Source organism: Sinohyriopsis cumingii, chromosome 9 (genome assembly GCF_028554795.1).
Source record: "Sinohyriopsis cumingii isolate HCF-2022 chromosome 9, ASM2855479v2, whole genome shotgun sequence".
Classification (NCBI taxonomy): domain Eukaryota; kingdom Metazoa; phylum Mollusca; class Bivalvia; order Unionida; family Unionidae; genus Sinohyriopsis; species Sinohyriopsis cumingii.
In genome coordinates this window covers 109,109,498-109,123,010 of record NC_142969.1, presented here as the reverse complement: position 1 = coordinate 109,123,010, position 13,513 = coordinate 109,109,498, and the positions used below count along the sequence as shown (strand labels likewise).

General features: G+C 35.8%; 1 protein-coding gene across 1 annotated transcript in view; it reads left to right on the top strand.

Moving 5' to 3' along the window:
• Positions 1-13,287, top strand: part of LOC149792454 (uncharacterized) — an 86,714-nt gene extending 73,427 nt beyond the window's left edge. The window contains exons 8-10 of the mRNA XM_089969391.1: positions 6,584-6,728; positions 7,202-7,600; positions 10,960-13,287. Coding sequence (XP_089825517.1) covers positions 6,584-6,728; positions 7,202-7,600; positions 10,960-11,096 — 681 coding nt within the window. The 3' untranslated portion in view covers positions 11,097-13,287. The remainder of the gene's footprint in view (positions 1-6,583; positions 6,729-7,201; positions 7,601-10,959) is intronic.
• The last annotated feature ends 226 nt before the right edge of the window (positions 13,288-13,513 follow it).

The window sequence follows — 13,513 nt, the reverse complement described above, 5'->3', positions numbered from 1 at the left end:
AGATTACGTGAAACACCGTATTCCTTCAATTTAAATAATAAGTCTCACTGCAATACGCAATCGAAAGCTTTTGATAGATCACAAAATACCAAAAAATATTGAAATTGTTCTAATGAACTGTAAATACTATGATAAATTTCATTAAGTTGAAAAACAATGGAGTGACCAGGGAGGAATACTCATTGATACTTATAAAAAAGACGGTTTGTGCGAAGGTAAGTATATACATATTTTACAATGCATCTTTCAAAGATTTTTTGCCACACAGCTAAGTAGAGAGATTAGTCTATAATGACAATCTCGTGTGAATCACCTATTTTAGGAAATCGAAGAATGTCCGCATGTTTTCATGTATCTGGAAATTTGTTTTACTTCCAAGTATGGACTACAAAGGAGTGCTAGTGGTGCTGCTATTGTTTCACTAACGCCTTTAATCATTCTATGACTTACACCGTGGGGCCCAGCGGCTTTATTGACAGAAATGGAATTAATAATATCTGTAATTAATAATATCTTTAATGTCTTTAATTTAATTTCTTTTTCAAGGCATTATTTCTAAATAGTTTAGGGTATCAGAAGATCTTTACTAACATGTTTACAAATAATTTTATTAGTAGTAACTATAAACACATACTTAAGCAATTATTTATGTATCCAACGAACTGTTATGCTCTTAAATACCTTGTAATAGTCCATATGCACGTATGCCAAATACAGCTATAGACTTTCGCAACAATTTACAGTCAGGAATGCAAATTTAAAACATTTGACAAAATCATGTAACAGGAAGAAATATAAATAACAAATCCCCTCATAAGAAAATCATAGACTTTTATCGATATTAATCAAACACACAAATGATAATAATAATAATGAAATTACACAGGAAGATTATAATGAATGTACAAACATACATATAAAATGAAACAATGTCGAACCCCTAAACACCTGAAAGTGCATCTGCGATTAAATGCTCTTTTCCCTTGATATGCCGAGTGTCTATGTCTTTTGCTTATTTAATATTTTTGGAGAAATAGCACACTTGATTATACATGCCATTTTTATCTTCCTGAATGAATACGCCACAAGCGTCTACATCACTTGTATCAATAGAGATTTTAAATGGTTGAATGCACTTTAATTATAGACTTTAACATATCGAACGCCTCCTAACATTTTTCAGACCAATAAAACCTGGTCTTCGTACTCAATAAATTAGCCAGGGGCTCAGCAATTATATATAAATAATTGAGCAAATCCAGCCATACCCCAAAGTCGCATCAGTTGCTTTACACTGATAGGAACATGGAGATAGCTTTAACCTTAGCTTCTACAAGCTAGACTTGACTATGTCACTCAGCATGTCCTAAAATGTGACACAAGCTCAGCAAAACTCACTTTTACTTAAATTAATTGTCAAATTTGCCTCACTCATCCAACAAAGAGGTTCTGGATAGTTTCTATGTGATTTTTCCAGGAAGTGCTGTGTATATTGATGTTGTCGATGTACGCATCACAGCCATCTATACCAGACGCTATCATCTTCATTTAGCGCTGGAATGCTGAGGGAGAATTATTCTCACCAAATATCATCATTAGTATTGATGGAGTCCATCTGGAGTTACAAAAGTCGAAATTTCGTTTCTTCTATCCGTATATGGAATCTGCCAGAATCCTATTAACAGGTCAAACATGGTTACATATTTTGCATTTCCAATTCTGTCAATACAGTCATCAATTCTTGGTATCGGAAAAGAGTTTGTTTTGGTGATAATTTTCACTTTTCCGTAGTCAGTGCACATACAGAAAGTGTTATCTGGTTTCGGCAGAAGAATATACGGCGAACGTCAGTTACTTTTGCTTGGTTCAATAAAGTTATTCTCTAACAAATATTCAGTTTCATTTTTCAAGCATTCTTGCTTGAGGGGATTCATCCTGTGCGGGTGCTGACTTACAGCCTTTGAAACTACAATTTCAACGTCATGGTATATTTTGTTTGTTCGAGTTGGAACGTTTTGGAACAAGTGCTCATACTCACATATTAACTGCTTTAACTATGGCTATAGATGTGAAAGTTTAATATTTCTGAATTCTGAAGATCCACTACAATCAGGGTATACATCATCAGTATGTGAGAAATGTACAACAGAATGTATTGAAGGATCTACAAAGCTATCTCGATCAACATACTCCTTTAACATATTTGCATAGCTGGTGTCGGAGTTATTTCACTTGCACCTCCCAGGAGTGTTTATATAATTTATAAGGACCATAATAGTTATCGAGAAGAAGTCCTGGCAAGAGAGAACTTTATCACCTGGCTCAATAGTTAATTCTTCGGTAACTTTTGTCTGCCTTAATTAGACTCTTGAGTGTCAGACTAGTATCTTGCTACTTCACAACCAGAGATGAAATCAATTATATTAGTACCTAAATCCTCTGCTAAAAGAAGTGTTTTTTTCTTTCTTTTAACGTTCCCGGTAGTCAATGGATAATATATACTAAAACTGGTCAGTTGACGAACAAAACAATATCTACAATATTTGGAAATGTTACTTTTAATTTGCGGCCAATAAAACGTGTGTGAGATCTAGTGGTAAAGTCTAATTGACTTCTAAATGACCAGCCGAATAGGTTTCATGGGCAATACTAAGAATATCCTGCCTATACGACTTAAGAACAACGCTTTGACAGCTCACTGACTCCTCGTCAGCAGCGGGTACTTCAGGTCATCTCCAGTTTCTCACAGGGACCCCACTGTTTAAAAAATAGCAGGTCGGTAGAACTGCGGAATCAGCCTCGCTAATAGCCCTCTGAAACAAACAGGAGATCTCAGGATATTTTTCTTTTTCGACATGTGAGTGTCGTTTGTCACTCTAATTAGAAATAAGAGAATGAGTGGTTAAGAAAGGAGCCCAATGATCAATACGTTTTGATTGATCGGTAAAAATAGCTAATGTAACCTCATCCCTAGCCTGACCAATACATGTGTCAGCAAAAAGAATAATTTTATGATCAGCATTATTGTCAAGTGCTCTTATGCCATAGCTCTAGTAACTGCACATTCAGAATATAAATCGGGGATTTCATTTTCACTGGATCAACTTTTTAGTCCAAACAAGGCTTATCAGTTACACTAACCACAACCTTTTCTCCAGCTAAGTCATTGCCTACCAGCAAATGAATACACTCAATGGGCAAATTCACATCCAATAGTAAATGGTTCTGAAACTAAGTCTGATGACAAATTAACATTATAGAGTGGAATTTGAAAAAAGCTGCACCCTACTCCCTGACGACGAGCACTTTCAGAAGAAGAAGACTAAGACAAAAGCAAAATACCTGATAACAAAATATCTGAGAATACTCCCTTAATATTTTAATAGGGATATAATTGGCTGAATCACAAACAAGTGATATAGAATCTTTCGACATGAATAGTTCATAATTCTCCATAACCAGTTCAAACTAGGTTATGTTTGACTCAACAAATGTATTGTATCCAATACATGACTATGACCTTGACCTGTGAGAAAGAAGAGCATTTGCATTAGCTCTAACTTTATTTTGCTGCTTACTTTTGTAACTTAAAACAACCAGAAATAATGCGCACTATTTTCTTAAAGTAAGTGCACGTAGGAAGAGATAATAATTTCTGATCAGTCTTATCAGACGTTTGAATGTTATAAATTGTGCCATATTGAAATTTGTAAGTACTTGCTTCAGACTGAGTTAGTTTCTTACTAACCATCTGCTGAGGAAAACTTATTGACAAACGAAACTTTGTGAGTCAAGGAATATTCGTCAATTGTACGAAAAGTGTTTTCTAAAGTGTCTACTCATCAGAATAAATCTTGACGTCACTGTGCAGCAGTTCTTGAACTCTTCGATCAATGAGTTGTCTTAGTTTTTCATAACTGTCATCAATCTTTTTAGATGCACACCATCTGTCAAATAGTTATTTTTCCCTTGCAAACTCGACATATTGCTGAATTTGGAAGAGGGGTTTAACCAAGGTCACTACTATCCGGTTGTACGTCATCATTTCAATCGCCACTTTGTGGGACAGGTACAACTAAATTGACAAAATGATTAACAGGGATATCTCTATTAACATAATCCTTAAGCATATTTACATGGCTGGTGACGAAGTTATTTCTGTTTAAGCTTCCAGGAGTGTTTGTATAATTTAAATCACTTTCCTTTAACTTTATAAAGACCATAATATCGAACCTAAAAAAGATTTTTTGAAGTATTGGCAAGAGAGACAGAACTTTGTGGCCAGGTTTAAAGGTTCTTACCTTTGTAGTTTTTACTGCCTTAATTTCAGTTTTGAGTGAGTAGACATAATATTATGTGCTGCTTATTATTTGTTTCTTATTTATTGAATACAATACCTTTGTTGGGTCAAACAAAGTCAAATAATAAAAAATAAGAATATAAAGGTCCTCTTTTGTGCACAAACCATCCCACACGTTTTAGTTATGGCATCAAAAGCCAACACATTGGTAGGCCCTTCTTCACTCTTATTATCGTAATAATTGTAATGGTGTAAACAAATATGAATATAGAACTAAATGATCATTCTTGGGTATTTATCAATGTGTAATTTTTTTTTTAATTTATTCACAAAGTAAATAATGTTCAAAGGCATTCATGTTAACTACCCAACCATGCTCACTTGATCCTTATAATCAAAGAATTTCTTCCTTTAGGTCATCATGTCAGAGGATTTCATCAACAAAGTATTCGATTTCAGATAGCTTAGAGTTTACTTTCATTAGCCTCTTCACTTCACAAAAATGCATACCCACGTCTTCCCTAACAAGAGTCGTCGAATTTTTATATAGCATTATAGAGCATAATTATTTCGTTTTGGAAAGTGAATTGTATGTGCCATGTACAACCTTTTCCCGTATTTCACAACTATTCGTATAATACAACATCGAAATAGCCATTATGCAATACATTTATATCACTTGTTCGAGGAAACATTAAAATGTGCTGAATAAACAAAGAGCATAAGGATAGGAAAACAAAATGTCAACAATCTACAGCTATAAAACAGATTGCACGTTACTGGTTTAGTCACAATCTTCAGTTGTGATCATATCGTTACTAATCTGATCGAGTTTGCTTATTCAGCATTCTATGATCATATCGTGACTAATCTGATCGAGTTTGCTTATTCAGCATACTGTGATCATATCGTTACTAATCTGGTCGAGTTTGCTTATTCAGCATACTGTGATCATATCGTGACTAATCTGACCGAGTTTGCTTATTCAGCATACTGTGATCATATCGTTACTAATCTGATCGAGTTTGCTTATTCAGCATACTGTGATCATATCGTGACTGATCTGACCGAGTTTGCTTATTCAGCATACTGTGATCATATCGTGACTAATCTGATCGAGTTTGCTTATTCAGCATACTGTGATCATATCGTGACTGATCTGACCGAGTTTGCTTATTCAGCATACTGTGATCATATCGTTACTAATCTGATCGAGTTTGCTTATTCAGCATACTGTGATCATATCGTGACTAATCTGACCGAGTTTGCTCACTCTCAGGATAATTAATGTTCCATTCCAAATGATGTGCGGAAAAGTCGGGGGAAAAAAGGCAGCGGGTTTCAAAGGCTTACCACCATTGAGACGGCAAAATGTAATAGAGATTTCTTTTTCGAATTTGCCATTTGTCTTGAATCAGACGGTGACTGTGTTTCTTCTTTGTTCTTTCTCTTTGCATTCACTTGCTGGAGCCTAGACGCGTGACATCAAAGGTTTCAATCTTCGCTCCTGTTCCGATCAGTTTTATCATGATTCATCTGCAGCTTGCTATATGTCATCCTTGACTTCCCATCGGAAATGTACCTCCTACGCGTTCGTTGGCAGCCTCAGCGTCAGTTGCCAGCTAGATTTGTATATTTGAGTGTCTTCATAGCACAATTGGTGAGAAACCGGATGTCAATCTATGACACTTGAAAGATCCGCTAATTAATAATGAGGTTGGTGGAAAGCCGAATATTCTCAGGATTACGGCGTTCTCTTTTAGCAGTGTGAATTGGTCCTTAACACTACTATGTCATGAAGAACACTTTTGAATTGAAGCTCTACAGATTTGTTATTTCTGCGAAAGAATCATCTCTATTATGAACATAAAACAGAAAGTTAAAATTAAAAGGCAGATTTAGTAAGAATGAATATAAACATCTTGCGGGCCTCGTGCAATCACACCTTTAGCACTTCGCGAAGGCCGCTACAGGTTTCCGAGTTTTACAGTAAGTTCCATATCTCGAAACCATGGTTATGAAGCATAAATAGATTGTTACACTGTACTTAAACAATGAATTTAAATACAAAATAAAACATATTTTGGTCATATTCAACATTATCAAAGTATTTTTGTCAAAGTTAGAGAACATTAATATACAAGCACATTTTAAAGAATAAAATACCCTGGTAACTCAGATAGTATACGTGGAAATAGGCCGGTCTAACATTTCTGAAAATTTGGGTCAACAACAATATTACCGACTTGAAATTTCAACGTTTTTGATTATTTTTTTCTTCAGATCTTCACAAATAATTTTACCTCTCCCTCTGAGTACTGCTATGACAGAGTGCCAGCCGGCTTTATTCTATATACACCAGACGACCAAAGAGGCACCGGGTATTTAAGGATATATGTAACGATCGAAACAATAAAGAAGATTCCAGGTTTGTTAATTAAAAGCTTATTATAATACTCTAACCTACACAAAGTATTTCTGACAGAGATGCTCCATGCAGTTCTTTTCTATTTGTTTGGAAATTGTGTGTGCAAAGTTTTTTTTCCCTCGAACTAGCTGAGACGATTAGTAGTAGTAGTAGTAGTAGTAGTATTGTTTTATTATGCCAAACGATGAATGGTCACTGGCTTTGAGTTTTTGGAAGACATTGTAGAATTTAGAAGATAAGACAAGTACCTATATACATCCATTTCCTTTTATGTGATCACTTATAGACGTCCAAACCAGCAAAAAGCACAAGTCTTATCAATTGTTAGAGCTTCGTGGCTTTATTTCTTTTCATTTTGTTTTCTTCTCAATTTGAGTTTGCACTTGCTATTTAATTAAAACAAAGTTGTCTTATCTACATCATTTGTAAGGTAACAAATGCAATTACAATAAAGTGTCCGCTTTAATTTTCAGAAGAAGCACACACGAATTATATCCCATACATATTAGGAGGAGTAGGTGCATTCGTATTGATTGTAGCATGTATCGTAAACGATTGCAACGCAAGCAAAACCTGCGAATGTCTGTTCACGGCAGCCTTGTTCCTTATCCTCTTCCCATTTCTTATCATATATGGATGCATATATGGATGCAGCATAACTAGCAATAAGAAAAGCTCAAGGGTGTTAACACAAACTGAAGAAAACCGTGATGCAGCTGGATCATTAGGATGCTGTAGATTTCGATCCCAAAATCAGCAACAAACAACACCAGAAATTGAAATATCAGCTTTATCAGTCATATCCAACCAAGCCTCTAGTTATGCAGTGGCTGACGCTGAGACAGGCGCATCTTCCAGTGATGAACAATCAGGTGGGTGGTACAAATATGACTAGTTCACGTCAGTGGCAGCGCAAGGGTTCGAAACCCACAGTGATCATGCTCTTACTTTGCCACAGAGATAGGTTTTATGTAAGCTAACACACACACACACACACTCGCATACACACACATACAAACACACACACACACACACACACTCGCATACACACACACTTACAAACACACACACACACAGAAGTATTGTGAAGAATTGCCCTCATTACTCTAAAGTGAAGGTGAAGTACTAACTACAGAATACACAACAAAAAAAACATTATACTGCCTACCCCTTTGGCCGGGTGCTTGGGTGTACTGGCCCCCTCCATCCAACCTATCTTATGCAGCCAATATTTAACATGGGATTTCTTATGTATTCAAAGTCGAAGCGATTTCTCCCAGTCACATTTTCTGGCAGCAGATGTAAAGCAAGTACAAGATATAAAATATAAATTATAAAATCAATAACCAAATTTAGATAGATTTCTACCTGAAAGGTATCGAGTTCCAATCTCTTTCAAAGCGTGATGTCATTAATCCTCAACCAGTTCCCAAAAGTGTCTCCATCACATATTACATTAAGGGTGGTCGTGTTTAAATGGTACGTGTATCAAGGCAAGGGTGGGAATGTGTATAGATGCGTTAGTGGAATTAGCTGCATTTTAGTTCTTGAGATATTTATTTACATGCATTGCATGATTACAATAATAAATTAACTGTCCACCTTATAATGTCCAGAACAAACTCGAACTAAAGTTTCACATAGGCAGCACACTCTGTTCGGTATCATTTCAGCATGGCCATTGTCTTCATTTCGTAACATATTAAAACTCATTCATATTAAATTAATACCACTGAAGCATGGGTATCACTTCTAAAATAAACACCACAACTCTATTTCAAACTGAAATTACTGACTTACTATTAGAAGTAACGAACTAACTAGCTTACTTACAAACTCACTGCCTATATAATTCCTTCTGGCTTATATCTAACTTTATGTTGCCAGTTTCATAGTGGCATTTACTGATTGACATATTACAACTTTAAAATAATATTATATATTGGTCAACTCATCGTTAATATGCTCTATATGAGTTTTGTCCCTTGCTACCTTCACATATTCAAAATTATCATCATCTTATTTTTCTACAATATTTTGCGGCGAGACTCAATAAACGAATGTTGTCCTACCACCAGAAAACATCTTCGTTGTTTTAATGAAACGTGGCTTATATTACAAATGGTGATTCTATATTTGAAGTATTTATTCTTTTTTGTTCTCCTTTATATGTTAGTTTTATATTTCTTTCATAGAATGTTAGCATATGTACCGTTAATATCTTATATCCTGACACGATGGACAGAATACTGCTCAGAATTGTACAATCATAAGACCTAAGGGGATCCACCAGTACTAAATTTGCTTCCAGGCAGAAGAAATCGATGACAAACCCATTCTCCGCCAGGAAGAAGAGACTGCAGTTAGGTCACTGAAGAAGGGAAAGTAAGCTGTAGTTGACAACATACTGGAGTTGACAATATACTGGAGTTGACAACATACTTGAGTTAACACTATACTGGATTTGACAACATAATGGAGTTGATAATATATGGGAGTTGACAACATACTGGAGCTGACAACATACTGGAGTTGACAACATACCTGCAGAGCTCATGCTAGCGGAGCAGAAAAGATAGTCACTGTCCTAGCAACAATCTGCAACAAGATCTGGAAGACAGGAGAATGGCCCACAAGAAGAACTCAGTCTATGGTCATCGTGCTCCCAAAGAAAGATACTCTACATCTAATTCAAAACCAAAGAACCATCCATCTGATCAGCCACCCGAGCAAAGTCATGCTGAAGATAATTCTCAACAGACTAAAGCCTCAAGCAGAGAATACTATTGCTGAAGAGCAGGCAGGCTTCCGAGCAGGAAGGAACACCACAGAACAAATCTTCAGTCTCAGGCTCCTTTGCAATATATTCAGCATCAGCAAAATCTATACCACATCTTCGTTGGCTTCAAGAAAGCCTTTGACATGGTATGATATGCAGCCTTATGGGCAAATATGAGGCAATACAACATTCGCTTAGCCCTATTGAACGCTTCTATGACAAAGCCAGCAGTGGTGGCTTTATCAATCGCAGCACAAAGGATCATGGGTGATGCCTTGGAAAACCACGAGGGCACTGTCAGCAATCACCAACTTTTGCTTCACATATGATATGGCAGGAGATGAACAAGAACTGGCTGACTTGATTGAGCGCAATGAAAGAACCTCAACACATACTGTATGAAGATAAGTGCCGAAAAGACCAAACTGATGACAAACAAATAAGAAGATATAAACTAGAAACAGTCACAAGCTCCAAATCCTTGGGATCAATCATCACAGATGAGGTCTCCAAACCAGATTTACTTTCCATAGTTGCCTCATTAGATTGTTGGGACACCACATATGATTTCTCCACTATTCTCCACCATGATTTCTCCACAATAATGAGGCTGAGACCAATATGTAAGGACAATAGCATTGCTCTTGGTTTAAAAAAAATAAAACTGATGTGCTCTATTGTTATATCCATTTATCTGTATGCTTATAAAACATGGATGCTCAAACAAGATCTACAAAGCATGATTAAAGCCTTCGGAATCAGAAGATCTTGGGCATCTCATATGTTGACAATGTAACCAATAAGGAGGTCCACAACAAGATCCAACGAGCCATCTGACCCTACGAAGATCTACTGACCACTATGAAGAAAACTCAAAAAGTAGTGGAACGGACATACATCGAGATCATGTGAACTGGTAAAAATAATCTTGCAAGGCACAGTGAGAGGGTGCAGAAGAAGAGGTCGACAGTAAATGAGGTGGGTAGACACTATTAAAGAATGGACAGACATGGGGTTTGGAGATACCCAAAGGGCAGTGGAGAACAGGGAAAGATGGATAAAATTGGTGGAGAAATCGTATGTGGTGCCCTAACAAGCTCTAGGTTTACGGGGCTGCTGCTGCTGATGATGATGATGAGGATGATGATAATGTTAGTATTTCATATTTACGCTTGTTTAGACGGGTTAGGTTATCTGAAGTTTTCTGCAATTCCTTATATTTTATATTTTTCTATTTTATTTGTTATCTTGCAGTACTCCATGTGTACGTTTATTTGAAATGGTTTGTCATCAATAAGACTTTTTCTGTTCCTCCAAGTCTTTTTCTTCACGTGTTTAAAACGTTATTTATTAACAGTACCATACAAACACAATGAATTCCTAACTCGTATTCAGTAAATACATATACATCTTTTACTGTATCTCGAAAAATTATATATTGTGTCATTTCAGAACTTCCATATAACTCGAGCCTGGGGAGCGTAATGAGCGTCGAGGTATCCAGTGATGAAGTCCGTGATGATAAAACAAACTGCCCTTGCTTATCCATTCATCTTTTTCATAAAGTTACTCGAACTGGTAATAACTAGGCTGGATACTTTCGAAACCAAGGCATTGCTTAATCAAAGTTATGCAGTAGAGAAAAGCACAAAAGAATACGCACACAATATTTAAAAGACATAGCCATACAATATTGCTTATTCTTACCACATATACAAGGATTCGGCCAATGTTGGTATGTGAGAGCTTCCAGTAGCTTCTCGTGGGTCGGTGGTTGTTCCCGGGGTTTTCCCAGGTTCCTCCTCCACCATTAATACTGGCCGCCATGCATAGCCTATCATGTGCTGAAAAATGGCGTTAAACCCCCACAACAACATATACAGAAACGATCCTTAGATTCAGAAAAACGGAAAGTACACTGTTCTTTTCAGTACTCAATAATGACTTTTATCTATCTTCTCAACCAGGGACATTATAGTGAAATAGAGAGGGGTATTCTAGGGAAAACAGTCTTGATTTCCTTGCCGTAATGAAATGGTGATATCATTCCATGGAGAAACCAGAAGCCTGTGTACCTCATACTATGAGAGAACTTATGGCAGAAGTTTAACATTGCGATTTTAAAGAGGTCATGATTATTCCATAATCAATACCGTCATCCAACTTCTTCTCAAGAAAATTGTTCCAGCCATTTCATTCGTAAAAGAAAGAATGTCTTTGTAGCACCTGATTAATTGTTCACATTCAAACCTCTCACAAAGTGATTTCAAGTGACATTTAGAACGTTTAATTTAAAGAGTTTGTGCTTAATATACCCTGAAGAGCAACCACTACATTTACGGACTGGGTGGATTTTGTGTTTGTTCGTGTTGAAACAACCGTGTCGGACCGAAGAGATGGCTAAGATTCTCGCTAATTAGGCACATGAAGATAACGTTAATTGATACTTTCTTTTCTATTTTTTATTTTTGTTGTTGTTAGTGGTGTTGGTGGAGGTGGAATTTGCAAATAATTGTTACAAAATGCGGATTGATTTGACCACATCAACAATACTTAAAGGACTTGTACGTTTCTTTAATTTGCACTATTTGGGAATTATTTTAAACTTATTAATGTCCAATTTTCAGTTAACTACATTTCTACTTAAAACATTTGTAACGGAATCCTTTCTATTACGAATATAAAGAAGAATTATTCTTACTCACTTATGGTTTTCCTATTCCTGCTGCTTAACTGGGAATAAAAGGAAGAGGTTATTTTTTTAAACCTCTGTTTCATTCTCTCTTAGGAAAACAAAATTAAGCTTAGTAGTGGAATATGTTGTCATTACTTACTACCTGTCAATATAACATAAATTCAAATGTCTGCAAATGTTTTATTTAGAAAATGTCAGTTGGGGACAGAAGGTTCAAGGCCGATCAAAGGATACATATTCTAACTATTTTAGAGGACTTGACAAATACTTAATCTGTTTACCCCCTTCTGTCTCTTTCTCTCTCTCTCTCTCTCTCTCTCTCTCTCTCTCTCTCTCTCTCTCTCTCATATATGCATAACTTTGATGTCAGAATCTTGCAATAAACCTTGGTTCCAGCCAACTTTTTCTTGGTTTGAGAATGTGGCAAATTTAACTCTTGCTTCTCAAGCTAAATAGATCACATTTGAACACAGTCTTGAGGTTACATTTCACCTCATCGCATTTAATATGAAGTGAATAAACGCTTCCTTAATACATCGAACCGGCACGATAAAATGTTTGAGGAATTTGTACAAAGCGCAATTTTTGGAACTGTAATTTAATTTTGTATAATTTTCATAAAGATGATGATTATTAGAATTTCTGTATTGCTAAATTCAAAATAGTACGTCTTTAATAACCTCTATGATTGTTAGAAATGTATCAAAACTAGATTGTATATCTTTAGTAGAGATTACTATTGTTCTGATATACTACGGCATTTGTACATAATACCAAATAATATATTACTGTGTTGCTTGTATATTCTAAGAAAGAAAGGTAACAAATACAGTACATACATAAGAAAAACGACTTACGCAAGCAACATTCCCAGCCATTGCCCTTAAAAGGCATAATGGGAAAACTGAATACAGAGTGTAAGTTTTGCACTGTATGCAGTTTTTGATGAGGCAAGTTATTATTGTTGGAAGCGGAACGCAAGATGGAGGGCTCTTTTTGGCTTACAAGAACACGTAAGTTGAAGCTGAGTGTTATAAGGCATGACCTATTAAAGACAAAGAGAATGTCTGTCAGTATAGGAAAAACTATATATATATATATATATATATATATATATATATATATATATATATATATATATATATATATATATATATATATATATATATATATATATATATATATCTGCACTCCGCTCTCAACAGCCTAGTCATAATTGCTACGTTGCAGACTTCAGGTTCTGACTTCCTTTTTCCAGGAAAGAAAGATGTAATTGATCTTAGTTTAGAGATTTCTCCAAGGAATCTTAAT